At 38.3% G+C, this 18,072-nt stretch overlaps 2 protein-coding genes across 5 annotated transcripts in view; both read left to right on the plus strand.

Moving 5' to 3' along the window:
* The window catches only part of LOC308406643 (rap1 GTPase-activating protein 1-like), a 41,120-nt gene extending 30,581 nt beyond the window's left edge, over positions 1-10,539 (plus strand). The window contains exons 8-26 of one of the 4 annotated variants that reach the window (XM_080897755.1): positions 54-157; positions 624-702; positions 803-856; positions 1,235-1,318; positions 2,264-2,364; positions 2,528-2,657; positions 3,553-3,708; positions 3,785-3,856; positions 3,940-4,026; positions 4,211-4,351; positions 5,594-5,725; positions 7,354-7,431; positions 8,393-8,502; positions 8,611-8,733; positions 8,910-9,045; positions 9,180-9,291; positions 9,738-9,805; positions 10,028-10,075; positions 10,381-10,539. In XM_080897755.1, the coding sequence (XP_080753881.1) occupies positions 54-157; positions 624-702; positions 803-856; positions 1,235-1,318; positions 2,264-2,364; positions 2,528-2,657; positions 3,553-3,708; positions 3,785-3,856; positions 3,940-4,026; positions 4,211-4,351; positions 5,594-5,725; positions 7,354-7,431; positions 8,393-8,502; positions 8,611-8,733; positions 8,910-9,045; positions 9,180-9,291; positions 9,738-9,805; positions 10,028-10,036 (1,776 nt within the window). In that variant the 3' untranslated portion in view covers positions 10,037-10,075; positions 10,381-10,539. The remainder of the gene's footprint in view (positions 1-53; positions 158-623; positions 703-802; positions 857-1,234; positions 1,319-2,263; positions 2,365-2,527; positions 2,658-3,552; positions 3,709-3,784; positions 3,857-3,939; positions 4,027-4,210; positions 4,352-5,593; positions 5,726-7,353; positions 7,432-8,392; positions 8,503-8,610; positions 8,734-8,909; positions 9,046-9,179; positions 9,292-9,737; positions 9,806-10,027; positions 10,076-10,380) is intronic. The other 3 variants (XM_080897757.1, XM_080897756.1, XM_080897758.1) reach the window with 3 other exon arrangements.
* A 4,268-nt stretch (positions 10,540-14,807) lies between these two features.
* aurkaip1 (aurora kinase A interacting protein 1) lies at positions 14,808-18,040 on the plus strand. Its single transcript, XM_080899027.1, has 4 exons — positions 14,808-14,937; positions 16,886-16,991; positions 17,092-17,555; positions 17,748-18,040. The coding sequence occupies exons 2-4, from the start codon at positions 16,940-16,942 to the stop codon at positions 17,862-17,864; spliced, it is 633 nt and encodes a 210-aa protein (XP_080755153.1). The 5' UTR covers positions 14,808-14,937; positions 16,886-16,939; the 3' UTR covers positions 17,865-18,040.
* Positions 18,041-18,072: the final 32 nt, after the last annotated feature.

Consider the following 18,072-nt stretch of genomic DNA (forward strand, 5'->3'; position numbering starts at 1 on the left):
TGCCTCTTTATGACAGATACTAATGGTGGTACTAATGTATGCTGTGCCCTCAGGAACACTTTAATTACTATTCAGTGGACAGTGTCCTTGGACATCTGGTGTTCTCCCTAAAATACGAGGTGATCGGTGACCAGGAACATCTGCGTCTAATGCTCAGGTAACACTTAATTTTCATGCAGGGTTCAGTACAATGTTGCCCAATTGTCTGAGAAAATCAACAATTTAAGTCTGCCTGGTTACTTCATAATCTGAAGTAATTAATGTGTAAGATTTTGCCTCTTTTGTGAACAACAAGCTCTAGCTACAGAGTAATTTTTTACCCCCTAAATTGCCCAGCATTGACCGGACACACACATCCGCCTGGGGTGTTATCATAAGAGTCGTAAAGCCAGCAAGAGTGTCAACAGCTCTGTCATTTCCACAGAAGAGTAACAGATGGACTATTTTGGCCAGTTAGTGGGTGGGGATGGTGAAAGGGAGAGAAGGCAAAGAGAGGCAAGGGCGGGGAACTTTGATCATGGTCCATACCGGATCATCTCTGCACCAACTGATAGATTCTGAGAAACGCTGCTTCGTGTTATATGGCTATAAAACCCACACTAATTACTTTATGGCTTCATCAGGACCAAGCTGAAAACCTACCACGATGTGATCCCCATTTCCTGTCTGACAGAGTTTCCAAATGTGGTCCAAATGGCCAAGGTAAGAAGCCATTTTTATATTTTTTTTTGTCTAAAGATAAGCTGCTGTGACACTTCCAGCACATTCTGACATTATTTCCCACGGCTTTTTTAAATTCAAGCTTGTCTGTGAAGAGGTCAACGTGGACCGCTTTTATCCTGTCCTTTATCCCAAAGTAAGTTCTGGATCACAGATTTTCAGGGTTTTCTTTCTAGGCCCAGAAGTATGAGCTTTCAGCATCTGGTTAGATTTTTTCACAGCTGCTTTAAGCAATATCCTACAGTTGAAGGGGAAATGATGGAATTTCATATTTAATAATATACTGCAAGCCTCATATTACCTTCAGTCAAACTTTTCAGTACATCTTTGAATGGGATTGAGGTTTTTATCAACCTTTGCACTGAAGCATGTTAGCAAAAGAAAAATGAGAGAGAGAAAAGAAAAGGAAAAAAACATCTTGTATACACAGGAGAAATAAATCATATATGCAGATAAATATAATTAGATATAGCCATATACATCTTCTTTAACGTTATATCTGTGATTTTTGCAGGCTTCAAGACTTATTGTTACTTTCGATGAACATGTGATAAGCAACAATTTTAAGTTTGGAGTCATCTATCAAAAGTTTGGACAGGTAAGCAATAAAGCCTGGATGTGATCAGGTGCAAAAGCAGTGTTGTAGAAGTACTTGCATCCATTTTTAAGGAAGCTTATTATACTTGGTCCTCTGTGGTCTTAATTATGGCTTTCACTTAAGCCCAGTCATTGTGGCTGCCTTCAGCACACCCTCTCATTTTCTGAGGCAATCACAGCCCTCTTGTTTACTATGTGGGGTGGCAAAAGAGGTGTTGAGTGCTTTTCTACCTTTAAATCGAGACATCACTGTGTAGAAATCTTTTCTTTTGATTTTGCAAATACTACAGAAATTGAAATGTATTGTTAAACATGTTAAATGATCTAATTGGCCTTCTCACAAAGATAGAAAAGACCCTCTTACATTCAGGAGGGATGTTCAGGCATGATCAAATAGGCTCACTGCACAGAGAAAGCAAATCATAAATAGTGAAATGAGCCGTGGGACCTTGTCCCAGGTATTGTTAGCATCCCTTTGTTTTAAAGGAGGCATTTTTATTCAGATCATCGCTCTAGTTACTGACAATTGATAATCAGCAGTCCATCACAATCATAATGTTTCCTAAAGCCTTATTTCAAATGTTCTACCTACTTTTGTAATTAATTGGAACAACCTCTGCTATCTCAAATGCAAATGCACCGTGTCTGAACAAAAGTGCAAAACACACACTGGATACACGTTGTCTCGCTTCTAGTTACTGACCCCAGTGATCTGTTCCAGAAAAAAATAACACTTGCAACATACAGCTCTCACTGTGCCACTGCTGACTATTTAGCAAAAACAATTTTACCTTACCATAATTAGTTTTCCCTTTTCTTCTCAGATATCGTCACTGTCATTAGGAACCTATCTGCAAACTATGCAGTACTCATACAAACTGTTCTCATCGTTCTGCAAAAAGCTCGCTCGCTTATTTATTTTTAAAATTAATTTTATTTGTTACAGACTTCAGAGGAAGAGCTGTTTGGCAACAACGAAGAGAGCCATGCCTTTGTAGAATTCCTGGAGTTTCTCGGAGAGAAAATTGAGCTGCATAACTTTAAAGGGTAAAGTCCTCACAGTGGTTTGAAAGCATTCGATATCCCCCATCTAATATTTCATAACATAATGCCACTACAATTTACATCAGACTAGCTTCATGAAAGGTGGTGACGCTGCTGCAGTGATGGTGGAGAATATCCTCCTAGACATGGTTCTGTGTGCTTGCAGTTTCCGCGGAGGGTTAGATGTGACTCACGGGCAGACTGGCACAGAATCTGTCTACTGCAACTACCGCAACAAAGAGGTCATGTTTCATGTGTCCACAAAGCTGCCTTACACAGAGGGGGACACCCAGCAGGTACTGTAATGCAATACCAGACTAACACACCTTTTATGATTCAAAGGATGGTTAGGCAGGTTCCCTCTGGGCATCACAGAACCATATTTTGCATATGTGCATCCCTGTTGTGCAAAAAGCCTGCAGTATAAAATTACAAAAAGAACCCAAAACAACAACTCCCTGGTATTTGAGATATATTACTTCAGCAAATGCTTTGGTGTCTGCGTCTGTGAGCAGCACTCATTCCTCAAGATGATTTAAAGCTGAGATGTAGCACTGCATTGCTCACGCAGCAACTTTTTTTCTCTTTTATCTCACACATTCACACAAAAACTGAGGATCGCAAGATGAAAAATGCTATCATTTACTATCAAACCATCCACAAACAGAGATAAGACCAATGCCTGTATGTTCAGCCTCTCCTGCAGCAGTGAGTGCTACATATGGGCTACTTTGAGCAAACTGTTTCTGTGGAGGTTGTCATCGAGGAAACAGCACCCCCTGGTGGTGTTTCATAGACTTAGTAGTGTAAAGATTCAGACTTTGCCTTTATTTGGTGCTAGAAATTAAAGACATTTGTGTAGTCTTTTCTTTTTTAACGCAAATGCTGTGTAATTGTCATCCCACTTAATCCTTTTAGATGTTTTCAGTTGGAAATATTCCTGGTTAGCTAGCTTTGTGTTATCAGTAATATGATACTAACAGTAATCAGTAGAAAAACCAGTTGTTTTTCCAGGGAGGGAGTTCCAGGGAGCATTAACTTTGTTCATACATTTCATCTAATGCTTGGCATTTGTCTCCTTTCATTATGTCAATTGTTACATGAGAAAATAATCATTTACACCCTTTTATATAAAATATGTATATATATTTATGTATAAAACTAAGTTGCTGTTGGGCTGTTATGTTGCAGTTGCAGAGAAAAAGGCACATAGGAAATGACATTGTCGCCATCGTTTTCCAAGAAGAAAATACTCCCTTTGTACCAGACATGATCGCCTCCAACTTTCTCCACGCTTACATTGTAGTCCAAGTGGTCAACCCCTGCTCCGACAATGTTCTCTACAAGGTAACCCGCTTCCTCTCATTTATGACGTTTTCTCCTGAAAGCATTTATTGCACTTCATCTTTATCTTCCTTTCTAGGTGTCAGTTACAGCACGGGATGATGTACCTTTCTTTGGCCCCGCCCTCCCAAACCCTGCCATCTTTAAAAAAGTAAGAAGATGAAGATCTTTGACCTCACTGATCATCTTTTAGTTTCCGAGAAGATGCCTTACCTCACTAATCCTTTTTTGCAGGGCCCCGAATTCCATGAATTCCTTTTTACTAAGCTAATCAATGCAGAATATGCCTGCTACAAAGCTGAGAAATTTGCCAAATTGGAGGTAAGTTTCTAAGAAAGACTTAAAACATTTTACGTCTTTTGACAGCCTTAAAAATTTTATTTACTTCCCTCTGCCTCATTTCTGTGTGTGTGTGTGTGTGTGTGTGTGTGTGTGTGTGTGTGTGTGTGTGTGTGTGTGTGTGTGTGTGTGTGTGTGTGTGTGTGTGTGTGTGTGCGCGCGACAGGAGAGAACACGATCGGCCTTGTTGGAGACTCTTTATGAGGAGCTCCACTTAAACAGCCAGGCCATAATGGGTGTTGGAGGAGAGGACGATAAGCTGGAAAATGGGAATGCTGGAGGAGGAGGCTTCTTTGAGTCTTTTAAGGTAACTGGAAAAGCAGAAGCAGAGGCTGGAGCTTCAGGTCGACAGCTTCACTGGAACTCTCAGAAAGAAAAAGTTGAAGCTAGTTTGCATATTCAAAGTCTTGTTTTAGAAACTAGGGTTTTATGTTTTACTTGCACAAGCAAAACAAAAGGAGCTTTCTTATTTACATCATTTAAATTCAAGCTCAGCAGCTTAGCTTAGCAAAAACACTGATAAAAGAGAGAAGCTCCACCTGCCTCAGAGGCAAACAGTGTTCTCAGACAACTCAGTCGTTTTATTCCATACAAAACCAGCGATTTCTGCCCTTGGATAATGTATTAATTAGTAAGTTTTAGAGGTGCCAGTATGCTCTTTGTTTCTAGCCTTTATGCTGATCTGAGATAACCCACTGCTAGCTGTGACTTTATACTGCAGACAGATTTGAGACTGATTTTCTGATCTAACTCCCAACAGGAATCAGTATATTTCTCAAAAATGTCAAACTTTTAGTATTAAATTACATTTTAATATTAGCCTGTAAAGTGGCATCTCTAATTAGTATTCATTGTTACCTGTTGAGAGATGTTTTTTTTATGTGAACATGAGCGCGACTTCTCTCTGGCAGTATTTCTCTTCTGTTCTTGTCTATATGCAGACTGAGCTGTAGAAGGTTTTTCTTAATCTGTATCTGAATGAAGAGAAGCACTGCTGCTCTGTCCTCCTGGAACATACCGCTCTCTGCTTCCCAGCTTTTCTTCTTCATGCTTTATAGTTGTTTTGTGATTCGCCACGTTTCAGTGCCACCGCTCACGTATCTATATGGTCCTATCATCTTCATGTGTCATAATTTGGGGAATGTGGATGGAACGGATAATTTCCTTTCATCATCAGACGCCTCTGCCTCTCCACATTATTTCATGCTCGTAAAAAGGTGCACTGGGCTTTAAACTTCTTCTGGCTCTGATTAGACTCAGTGTGGTCAGACATCTTTGAGCCACTTGGCCCTTCTACTTCCCACTCTCTTCTCTTATCACCTACCTAAATAAAAATGACTCATCTGAACCTCCTTCAGGCACTAAAGCATACTAGTGTTCTCTGTCGCTTTCTTGTCTGTTAGAATTAGAATCTGGCCAGTGCTCTCTGCCTGTAGTGGTCAGTGTTCAGGGACAGCCCCCAGGCTCCTCTTGGCCTGTTCAGTGATACCGAGGGGTCAGAGAGGTCAGCACCATCTGAATGTATCTCCTCCTCCTCGTCTCTCTGTAGAGGGTGATGCGCAGCAGAAGCCAGTCTATGGATGCCATGGGTCTTACTTTCAAGAAGCCGCACACAGTCTCCACTAGCCTGAGCGGCAACTTTAACCACAACCCCGCAGAGAGCCCTAAATTCCCAGGGATAGTAAGTACAGTCCCACTCCTCCAGTACCTACGGCGAGGTGAGCCTCGCTGCTTCTGCCTCCCCCTCTGCAGATCTAACAGAGTTCATACCCCCTTCTCTTTCACTTGCCTGCAGCACTAACTTCTCACAGCGAGAGAGCGACTGCACACTTGGACACGGGAAGCAATTATGCCTGAGTCTTAAACTTGACTGTCACTTTGCAAAGGTTGCACATTGTCTACCACTACCAAAACGGATTGACTTAACAGTCATGAAAGTGGATATGTTTAGGACACAAGCTGAATGGGTTAAAGCATTTTTTTCTAATTGTGTTCACGTGATTTAAATGCCCATGCATCTGCATTGTTAATGAGCGATCACTTCATTTCTAACATGGGTTGGAGTTGTCTTTGTGTGATAGTGTGTATAATGTGTGGGTATGCTTACATTTTTTCTTTTAATAATCACGCAATGATTTTAAATTCATTTTTTGGGGAAATTGATATTTATGTCATCAAGAGGAAAAGTTGTAAATCTTTTCAGGTGTTTTTCAGTTTAAATAATTTATTCAGAAATACTGCTGTAACTAAACTTGTGCACATATATGCTGCATATATAAGACAGACACAGCCACCATGAGGTTGGTGCCCCTTTTTCTTAAAGCCTTGAGTTGTTTTTTTTTTAAAAACTGGATTTCATGAGCATGGACTAACTCCCATTATGAAACTGGGGGGCACTCAGTAGCTTGGCAATTATAAGATAAGCCCAATCTGAAAGGCCCACCCTGCTCTATATTTTTCCCAGAGAACCATGGGAGCTATAATTTGCAAAATAAACATAAATTTGTATTCAATAACACCTGAAAGCGATGATTAAAAACCTAACACACAGATCAAAAACTAACTCAGAACATGCTTAGTGGGTACATGGAGGGAGTCGAGGATTGTTTTCTTGTACACTTTGATGAAAGTGAACTTCTTTTTGTAATCAAAAAGCCTTGAAAACTAGGTTTAGCTTTTGTATACAGTCTGTGTTTGGACACTTATTTTTCTTTTTTTTTCACAGTTGAAAGTAAAATATGACTGTTACCTTAGTTACAGTTACAAGTTTTCCATCAGTAGTGACTACATATGGTGGCCTGTCTGTTATATGTAGGGTATATGTTGAGAGATACTGTGTATCTTATATAAACTGATTAAGTTAATTCTCTCTGTGTTAGACATATTAGACTTTTATATAATATCTTTCATCAGTGAGTATGACTGATGAGCTTACTGTTTGTTCATAAGCCAGTCTTGATTTGATTCCTAATGTATAACATGCTGTGTGCCCTCCTCCGCTGAATTTACCTTCCTTTTCCTTTTTCAGACATACAGCTCACATAACTCTCTCCCATTCAGCTGCCTGTGTCGCACCCATGGAACCAAAATATCTCCCCCTGTATTCTCCAGCTAACACGCCTTTCGTAGTTTGTTTGGACAACATGACTTACTGCATGATATCTCATATGTATTTGTATATATCTCATGTTTTCTCTCCCCTCCTCCCCCTTTTTCCCACCTCTCCTTGTTTTTTCATATGTCATCACCACTCTCTCTTCTGTCTCTTCTCTCTTTTTCTGTCTCTTTCTTTCTCACTGTTTTTATCAGTCATTGCTTGTCCCAGGCAAAAGTCCGAGTAAATATGGACGCCGAGGCAGTGCCATAGGGATAGGAACAGTAGAAGAGGTTCATGTCTAATTCTAACTACTCTCCAACTACTTGCTTTCCGTCTTTGTTTCCTTTTCTTGTTTGCATGGCTCCTTTGCATCATAGCCAAACATGTTTCTCTGCACATTTCAGCTCCCTAATGTGTATATCAGAAACTGTGTGCTGCAGACAGGATATATTATTTAAAAGGCATCATCATTTTAGTCTGTGAACATAGTCCTGCCCATTTTCCAGTGAATTAGTTGCTTTAGCAAGTCCAATCTTTTATATTTTCTAGACTAATATATGTGTGAACTGTTAAGAGTATTTGCTTCTACTCTTATTCTCTTCTCTGCTTTACTGCAGTATGTGCACACCTGCTACAGTTTTACTCTATAGTTTCATTCCAGTGTGCTTAATTCTGTATTTGTTAAAAAATAATGAATATTTATAATTTAATAAGCCCCTTACAGAGAAATTGTGAAAAACGCCCCCTGCACCCCCACTGCTCTTTGAAGCCACATTAAATAAAAGCCTCTTTTTTTTAAAGTTCTCATTTCGAGAGCATTAAAAGGGAGATTGAACGAACAAAGCAGATGCTGAGAAAGCATATTTAGTGTTAGGCTCTGGAGCTTTTAAACCCATCTTTCATCTCCCGCCTTAGTGTGCTCTGTTCTGGCTGAAAGACTGCCACCAGGGCTTGTCATTAAGCTGCTAAAAGCATATTTTAACATTTTTTTCATCATACTGACAGCTCGGAGGGAGCAGTGTTACTCTTCAGCCTGGTAATTCAGGATGATATGTTTTTGAAATTTTGCCAAACTGTTCTCTATGATACAGTACACGACAAATGAATGGTTCAGTGGTCAAAGTAACCATTAGCTCTCCTCAGTCATAAATACCTAAAGTGATAAGCTCTTGAAACGAACCTAGTTTATTATACAAGGTATTGGAAATATTTTGGCATTGTCCCTGAACGGTTTTCCTCTTTCCCTGTCAGTCTCTGATAATCCCAGGGAAAAGCCCAACCAGGAAAAAGTCTGGCCCTTTCAGCTCCCGGCGAAGCAGTGCCATCGGCATTGAAAACATTCAAGAAGTCCAGGAGAAGAGGTGGGAGAAGATTCCTGTGATCATTTACATAGCATATACCTGTAGACCATCGTCTACATAAAATAACTTTTTTTTCCTATTTTTCACACTATTTTTTTTAACTTGTAGCAGTAGAGATAACTCCCCAAACACTCAGAAGACACCTGACAGTGGCCACGCCTCTCAAGAGCCCAAATCTGACAATTCATCCAATCAGAGCTCTCCTGAGGTGCTCACAACTACCAAGAACAGGTATATATAATAAACAGGCTCCTACCATATCCCCTGGACACTCACTGAAAAATTTAAATAGCATGTTTTGCCATTCCTGTATTTGTGTAACTGCTGGGTAATCCTCCCTTAGGTTAACATGTAGTATCACTATACATAAGATAAAATCAGGTTGGAGTTGTTAACCCAGGGTGTAGTTCTTATCTTGTTGGCAGGGCCGCATCCATCCCTGAGGCCCACGACCTTTCCCGCTCGTCCTCCAATGCCAGCAGCTTTGCTAGTGTGGTGGAGGAGAATGAGACAGAGGCAACAGAGGAATACGACACAGGCATGGTAAGCAGTGTATCCTGTATATGTACTACATGTAGAAACACAAATTATAAATTGTATTTAAGCTATCACATTTTTGTTTTTTCACTATAATCTACATAATCTGGTTTTCTTGGTCACCTTGCCATATTCTCCAGGAGAGTCTGTCATCTGCTGGAACACCACATAAGCGAGACTCCTTCCCCTACAACACTTGGCTGGAGGACAACAACAGTAACACTACTACCACCAGTCGTGGGAGCTCCCCAGGTGAGAGAGACAGCTTTGTGAACAAGGTCCAGCGTATTAAAAGTTTAAAGGGAAGGGTTAAAGTGAAGAAAGCCCATGGTTAAGCAATGCATAATTAATGCATTCAATTCATGACTTATTGTAATAAGAAGCTAATAAATAATCATGTAGCTTTGTGATTGTAATGAGGATGTTAACATATAATAAAAAATAATATTTTTTACAAGTGTAATATATAATGAGAAATTGATATGCAACTATCTTTTCAGAATATTAATTAGCAAGTATAGTCTTTTATCTAACCTCTTTAACGTGTAATAAAGTTGACTTTCTATTTCTTCTGCAAAACAAGTAAAAGCTTTCTTTTTTTTCCAAAACATAAATGATTCATATTGTATCATTTAATATTTATATAACTGTCTATATCAGGTATGAGTCTTTTCACACATTGCTAACCTATCCTTCAGGGCCTGGTAAACCTGATCGAGCAAAGGGGATGAAACTGGAACGATCACACAATCAGCAGTCCTCATCAGTGAGTAATCAGCCAGCTCTATACTAAGATCTTGTGCTTTCATTTGTGTTCATTGCACTTTTTTCTTTTAATTTGCAGTCACAACAAATGTATGCTCTTCTGTAAGACTGACCAGTTCCTATAGACCAATACAGTCTCTGCTTTACTGTTCTGCAGTGCTGCACTAATTTCTGTGACTTGTTACTGATACCGTTCTTTTTATTTTCACTGCTCCGTGTGCAGAACTGTTAGCTCAACTCACCTGGTAGTGTCCTGGATCTCCATCTTCAGGTTGGAATTCCTCTCTGCACACTTATGGCTTTAATCCACAGGTTTACTATTTACAGATGGTTCCGAAACACAGTATCCACATGCACTAAACCAAAATGCTGCTTGTGAGCATTTGTTATACAACAGTCTTCTGTCTTAGTTTTATACATAATCCTCGTCAACAGTACTGAGGAATAAACAAAAAGAAAGCAAATCTGTGTTTTGGCAAAACTGGATTTATTTTTAAATATCACTAATTATATGAATACTATACATTCTTACACTTGTATTAAAGTTTTGACCAGAATTTTCTTCTCTTCCAAAAGCATTCCCATAAGTCACAATCCTTCTGGGAGATGAGACAAGTGCAGGCATTCGCCATGACCAGTGATGAGAAGGAAAATGAGAAAGAAGATGAAAAAAAGAGAAAAAGCCTGGCCAGTCCGCTGCTCGGTGAGGCCAGAGTTCAGCATATCTAGAGAAACCTGGAGGACATTGGAGTGGATGATGCACAGAGGGGCTCAGCTTTTGCACAGTGTTCTTTCCTTCCACTCTGTTCTTTGCCTCTTTTTTTATAACCTGACCTTTGTTCCAAAATGCACAAATATAATTGTTTTATTTGTATGAGATATTACCTTGTCTGAGTTGTCTCGTTAAAGCCGAGGTGTGCTGGTTATACACGGTAAAGACAGTGCCATTGTGCTCTCTGTTGAGACTGAGTGAAGGACTGTTGATGCAACAAGTGAACTGCCTGGATGGTTTTACCAAATCAACCACGATATTGGCTTAATGAAGATTTCCAGTGTACGTGTTATACAAAATATTTGGCATCAGATTTGAGTATTTTGTCACAAAATATCCAATGTGATAAAAAGTTCTAACATTGCTGTTAATGTGATTATTTTCTGGGTAAAATACAAGTGTAACTGCAGCAAATAACTGTGTTCTTTGCTCCAGGGCCCACTCTTACCTACCAAACTTAACATCATAGTTTGTGGTAAAGATAGCATTGTATTGTAAATACCTTGAAATGGCCTTATAATTTAAACAATTTCCCTGGCCCTCAGTTTTTTTTTACCTCACTTTTTTTCACTCACGTGTTCTGCAGCCAATAACGGGAAAGCAGTATTAGATTAAATGTGAAACTAATACATTTAGAATAATTTTAAGCACACTAGTTTAAAAATTTGTGGCATAAATCTTTAAAATCTGCTAATGTATAAACATACTGTACCAATCAATGAGTGATTTAACTGATTTGTCCGTCTTAAATGTTGATATGGAGATAGCTCTCAACATTATGCTGTTTTTTTTTTCTCTCTCTAATGTACTTTTTTATTTATTGATTTGGTTCCTTTTAAAGTAGTATTTATGCTGTACCTCTATGGTGACTACAAAGACTACAAACAGCCAGTCATATGCTTGTACTGTCTGTGTTGTTTTGGTGTGAACTATATTGTTGTCATCTGTAAAGCTCTATTTCAGGGGTTGGGATTTCATTGAGTGCAGTAAATTTGCAATGCAGATATATAATGAAACAGTGAACCTTTATTTGCTTTTAAAGCAAGACAAAAACGCTAAATACCACTACTGATTTTGTAAATAGATGTTAAGTTTGAGGACTGTATGTGTAATGTATAGGCAGATAATTCAAAATAGGATTGACCAATTACTGCCAAGTTAATTTTTTTGCATTTTTTATTTTGTTTTTCCATAACCTCAAATTTGAAATATTTTGAGAGGATTTTATAAATTAAGATAATTTCAGAGACTGTTCTGTTAAAGGGAAATCTCACAGTACATCCAGCTGATCATTTCAGTTGCCTTATGTTGCACACTGATGGTGTAAGCATAGCTAGTGAAGCAAACAAGTTATGGGCAGCAGGATTTACAGTGAAATGAATGTTTTGTCTTTGATGTTATTTTTGGTTTTTGTAAATAAATACCCTGAGAACTTTACCATCTATTGCATATTTCTTTCCTTGTGTTGCATTACAACATTTAGTGAAAGCTACTTAGCTGTAGCATCTTTCCATCCTTTTCTTCTCACACAAATACTATTTGTCTCAATGCCTGATAGTAGAAATCATATGGAGAAATGCCTTCATACTGTAGGTGTTCCATTTCCCACAAACTTAATGAAAGCTGAGCGAGAAACCCCCATGAATAAATGATTCGATGTGGCTGCCCACAAGCTTTCAAAACTAGAGCGATCTAAAAGTGGAGAATTCCCTGGTTATGCAACTGTGCCACATGGAGGAAAGACACATATTCAGATTTAATGAGTTAAAGGGAAATAAAACTGAGCCATAACCGAAACTAGTTTTCGAATTTTTCCCAACAATTGCAAGCCACATAAGTGCCAGCCACAGGCGTTTTAGAAATGTACAGACTTGCAAGAGAAATAGGAAAATCCAAGTTTTGAACATGCTCAATGTTTCAATTTTATATACTGATAATTGCCTGAAGATTCATCACATTAGTAGTAGCATAAAATACTAATTAGTTAATTTTAAAAAAAACAACAACACGCTAATAAGTAAGTGTAGCACCCTCTAGGATTGAAGTACGCACGATGTAGTATAGAACAGGGTTTTTTCTGGTCTTGGCAACCCGTGAGAACTGCTCACGGATAAAACAATAAAACAAAACATCACATCAAAATGCGCTCTTGTACGTAGTGTCAATTTTTGATTGATTGAATCTTTATTTTGAACATGTTGAAAAAGTACAACAAAATAGAATTAAAAGAGACAAATGAACAAAGCAAAACAAAAGGAAAATGAGCAACCACAACTCCAAATAACGTTCTTGTTCAAAAAGGAGCAGAAAGAAGTATAAGCTTATTTAATCCCACCCCTTTTCCACTATCTAGTATCAATAGACTACAGAAATACCTCCTTGCAATTACATTATATGTCATGTGTATTTTTTTTTTATATTTTTTTTTTATATATTTTTTAATATTAAAGTTATTTATTGCTTTATATATAATTTGTGCTGTGAGAAAATGAACCAGATCTGTGAATTTTAGAATTTTTGATTTTAAGAATAGTGGATTTGTATGATCTCTGTAACCAGTTTTATGGATTATCCTTATGGCCCTTTTTTGTAATATAAAGATTGATGATAGCGAACATTTGTAAGTATTGCCCCAAACTTCTGCACAGTAATTCAAATACGGTGCAATCAGGGAACAATAGAGAATGTGGAGTGATTTGTGGTCCAGAATGTGTTTTACTTTACTCAAGATTGAGACACTTCTTGAAATTTTGTTATTTTTATAAGATTTATATGAGACTTCCAGTTTAATTTATCATCTATAATCACACCAAGAAACTTATGTTCAAGTACTCTTTCAATTTCCACACCATCTAAATGAATCTGCACTTGTGCATTTCTAAGGGAATTCCCAAATAAGATAATTTTAGTTTTACTTAGATTTAGCAATAGTTTGTTCCTGTTAAACCATTTTTTAATTTTGCACATTTCTGAAGTAATTGTATCCAGCAGCTCCTTTAGATTCCCCCCAGAACAAAAAATATTTGTGTCATCTGCAAATAATACTAATTTTAATATATCAGATGCCTTACAAATATCATTTATATAGATAATAAATAATTTTGGACCCAGTACAGAGCCTTGTGGAACACCACAAGCAATGTCCAAGCATGATGAGGAATGGACACCCAGCTTCACAAATTGTTTCCTGTCACTTAAATAATTTTTCACCCATTGCAGTACAACCCCCCTGATCCCATACCGTTCCAGTTTATTAATTAATATGTCATGATTGATTGTGTCGAATGCTTTCTTGAGATCCAGAAATACTCCAGCTGCATACTGTTTCAATCAATCAAAAATCCTTAATTACAGAAAATAAAACATTTAAAATACACAAACCTCGTGAGCTGACATCCAGGAGGTGCTAAATAGTCCTTTATGGCCTTATTGCCTTATCTTCCACCTTCTTTGTCAATTATTTCCACTCTTTAAACTATATTTTCTCCATGTGTGGAGCTAACTGTGAGCTGCAGCATGCAGACACCATGTGCGCTAGCAAAAGAAAAGTGGCTGGGTGGAGACCTGAGCGATGCACTGGATTTGTCAGCCTACCACACCATATGTATAAGAATTTGAGCCCTTCTTGAACTAATCTTAAAAATAAATAAATACATATTAATATTAATACTACTCGTACCACTAATACTACTAATAAAATTATAAAAGCGATGAAACACTGTGGAGCATGACAATGCAAAGTGATAAAGAAATCCAGACCAACAGACATTTCTATCCCTACTGAAAGAAACATTCACTCTGAATGTTAGAGAAAAACTCTTCAAATATAAAGACCTTGAAATAGAAATTAAGAAAATGCCCGACAAGAAAATTACAAAAGTACCAGTGATGTTAAATTCTCTTTGTTTGGTCAGGGATGGTATGAAAAAATTACACCAACAAAATCCCTGGTAATATCAGGATAAAAGACCTCCAGCTCCTCCTCTACTTTATCCATCGAGTGAACTATTGTGCTCTCATGGTCCTGGCTTTTAAGGGATAGATTTGTAATACTACTGCTACTACTACCACTACTACTACTGATAATAATAATAATAATAATAATAATAATAATAATAATAATAATAATAATAATAATAATAATAATAATAATAATAATAATAATAATAAGAAGAAGAAGAAGAAGAAGAAGAAGAATGGGCATTTTGTTTCAAAACAAAGCCTTAAGGAATAAAAATCTACTCGGCGGAACCTTTCTCAGCACGGAGAAAGCGGAAGCGACTTAAATGTGTGTCGCACGGAGCGGAAGTAGTTAGTTGAAGTCACATTGAAGACGGAACCTCGGGTCATAGTAATACTAGGTAACCCAACTCTTTCTTTAATTAAACGAAGTTGTTATAAACATGCCACCAAGTAGTTAAAGGCAGAAAAATTCTATCCTTAGCTTTTAATATTTGAGCGTTTTGGCGGCTTTCTCCTCCAAAGTGGAGCTGCTGGTTAACGCGCCTGTTTAGCCATGATGAGCCAGTTGGCAATTACATAATTCTTTAATTTCCTTCGGTCTCTGTTATTTCATTTATTTATTTATTTACTTACTATCTTACCGTTTGGACTTTTTATTTTCATTTTTAAATCACCCGCTGTTGGGCGCCTGATTATCCGCTGATTTAAACCTGGAGGGAGGTTAGCATCCACTATTTCTGGGTTTTGATAACAGTCATTATATAAGCCTTTCACAGTGTCCCAGCACTTAGGGTAACTCTTAAAGTAGAAATGGCTAAAGGCAGTTTTCACGCAGCTTTACTAGCCAAAACATTAATTACTGGAAACATAATTTGCTACAGTGGAAACCAGTGAGACCTACAGGTTAAGAACCTGAGAACAGCCAGTTCCCAGCTCAAGGGTCAAAATGTTTCACATTTTTGCAGTGAAATCCAATTCAAATTTTAACATCCGGTAACATATATTAAAAAGGTATTATTAATCTTTTTTTTTCTGCATTATTTTATGCATGTGACGGCAAATAGTTATTTTACTGTATTTATGTGTGAGTGTAATGCCAGAGGAAAAGTAAATTTGTTTTGTTAGTTCCATGTATGAACTTAATAGATAAAGTGATTCTGAAGTGCTTTTACCTAATATTTCTATGGTTGGAGAATTAAAACAAATGTTTGTTGTTGTTGTTGTTTTTATCTCTGGAACAAGTCACAAAATTAGTAAACAAGAAAAGGGCCAGAAAATAGTTGGCATTACTCTCAGCATTCTTTCATAAACATGTCTTAAATTAGCATAAATCAGCTACTCTGCATCTAGAATAACATAATATTCATCTGCAGCAATTTGAACAATATTTTCTATGAAATGTGATATATTAGACAGCTTGGTTGGACAAGACAGTTTACATAAAGTTAAATGTTGGGTTTTTTTTGTGGGGCTCTCAGGTGCCTCTATCAGTCTTCATCAGCAGCGAGTTTTGCTGAAAACTCTGGAACCTAAAATCTCGGTCAGATGAACGTAGACTTCATTCAGCAACCCGCAATCTTTGCAGATGGCAAGAAACCGCCAAAAGGCTGAAATTACAAATTTTCACTAGGTGGCTGGCACATGGATAAGTGACCAGTAGTTGCACTGTTACCAGGGGGTCACAGTCTAGTCTCTAGGCATGTGTGACTGGTGCTTTAGTGAACCCTGTTTTATAGACTAAATAGTAGGGCAGGGCGATATGGTCAAAAATATATATCACGATATATATTTGAAAATTTGTGATAACAATATAACTGACGATATAATTTCTGCAAGACAAAATACAACTCCACAACTTTACTAGTTTTTAACTCTCAGTGATGCCGCAGTGTTCGTTTGATTTTGGGACCTGAAAGGTGTCGGAGTTTTGGACCCAGTTTTGGATCACTCCGCAAGGCTCCTGACTACGGCAGCCGTAATGCTCCGGCAATCCATCAAGCGGTGGGCTTACCAAAGCCACACTAAAACATTTTTTGATAGATTTCTGTGCACCACATAAAATCGGTTCGAGGTCAGTAAGCACAACCAGAATTCATACATAAGGCACACTGTTGATTTTTGATAAAATTAAAGGATTTTAAGTGCGCCTTATAGTGTGTAAAATACGTCATACAGAAGAAAAGAATATATCGCGATATATATCGTTACCCCGCATGCTTCATATACCGTGATATGGATTTTAGGCCATATCGTCCAGCCCTAGTCTGAAGTTACTGTTACATTACTAGTTTGATTGCTGTGACAGAGCAGAGTAAGACCATACTTTGTCTTTTTTTATTGCCACAGGACCAGGGACCAGTGAGCTCATTCCTGATGACCTTGTTTGGATAACCACTGACAATGTTTGCCTCAAAGATCATCCCTCGTCTCAGCCTATTACACAAAGCAACTTGTGAGTAAGAACAAATAGCCAAATATCTGTCTGCCTACATTCAATACTATGTTTTCTATTTCATTAAAATCTGACTTTTTTTCTTCCCCTTAATGACAAGGTGCACTTCAAGCTCATGGAGAAACTTTGAATGGATGTCTACAACCAGCTGCTTCTGCTTACTGCCCTTCACGTCATCAAAAACTGAGAAACTACTCAACAGCGGCAGACAACAGGTCCCCTCCGCGATGGGTCCAGCTTGAGCCGGATCTGGACGAGGCTCTCATACCACGTAAACTGTCAGTAAGTCCCCTGGAGAGCTGGCTCTCACTACGCTACTCCCTCCCTCCGCTGCTGGAGTCCACTCAGCCACAGGAGGATGTAGAGCTGCTGGAGGAGAAGGTGCTGCCGCCTATCTCCGTCCCCGTTTTGGAAGACGGGGAGGGTACAGTAACACCACTCAGATGTAAGAATGTTCTAGAGATACGGCGGCGGAAGATGAACCGGCATAAATACAAGAAGCTGCAAAAACGGACTAAGTTCTTGAGAAAGAGGGTGCTGGAGGGCCGAGGAAAGAAGAAGCAGGTGGGACTTTTCTTTCACATCTATCAGACCATTTCTTTTTTTTCCCACTATGATGTCTTGAGGTTTGATAAAAAATGCAATCATTGTTTTATTCCTTCCAATTCATCATTGTGTGTCTGATTTGCACTAGTTACAGTTTTCCAAAGCTAGATGAATATAAAACAGCCAGCTTTGTGTCTTTATTATATACAGAAACGCTTTGAGGAGGATCTGAAGAAGATTTGGATGCGAGCGGGACTGAAGAAGGCTCCAGAGGGATGGAGCACACCTAGGATCTTCATTAAACAGCATGGAAACAGAAGGAACTGAAAAATTCTGATTAAAGTCTGCGTCCCAACGTTTACCCTGGATGACTCTCCACACATCACACTGTTCTAACAATCAACCTGCCGTGTGTGCTTTTCACTTTAATTAAAGCATATTTGAGTGATGAGCTAAATAATGGTGTAGATAGTCTAATAAAGAACTCCCTCTGTGAAGCTCAAGGTGTGATGTGTCTGAATTTCTATTTTTGTTT

This window comes from Rhamphochromis sp. 'chilingali' (assembly GCF_963969265.1).
Source record: "Rhamphochromis sp. 'chilingali' genome assembly, chromosome: 12".
NCBI classification, from domain to species: Eukaryota; Metazoa; Chordata; class Actinopteri; order Cichliformes; family Cichlidae; genus Rhamphochromis; species Rhamphochromis sp. 'chilingali'.

Bases quoted from the DNA above. Each gene is read 5' to 3' on its own strand.
- aurkaip1 (XM_080899027.1), top strand. From the start codon at position 16,940: ATGTTTGCCTCAAAGATCATCCCTCGTCTCAGCCTATTACACAAAGCA. The intron at 16,992-17,091 runs GTGAGTAAGAAC...CTTAATGACAAG, and splicing joins CCTATTACACAAAGCAACTT to GTGCACTTCAAGCTCATGGA. The intron at 17,556-17,747 runs GTGGGACTTTTC...TATTATATACAG, and splicing joins GCCGAGGAAAGAAGAAGCAG to AAACGCTTTGAGGAGGATCT.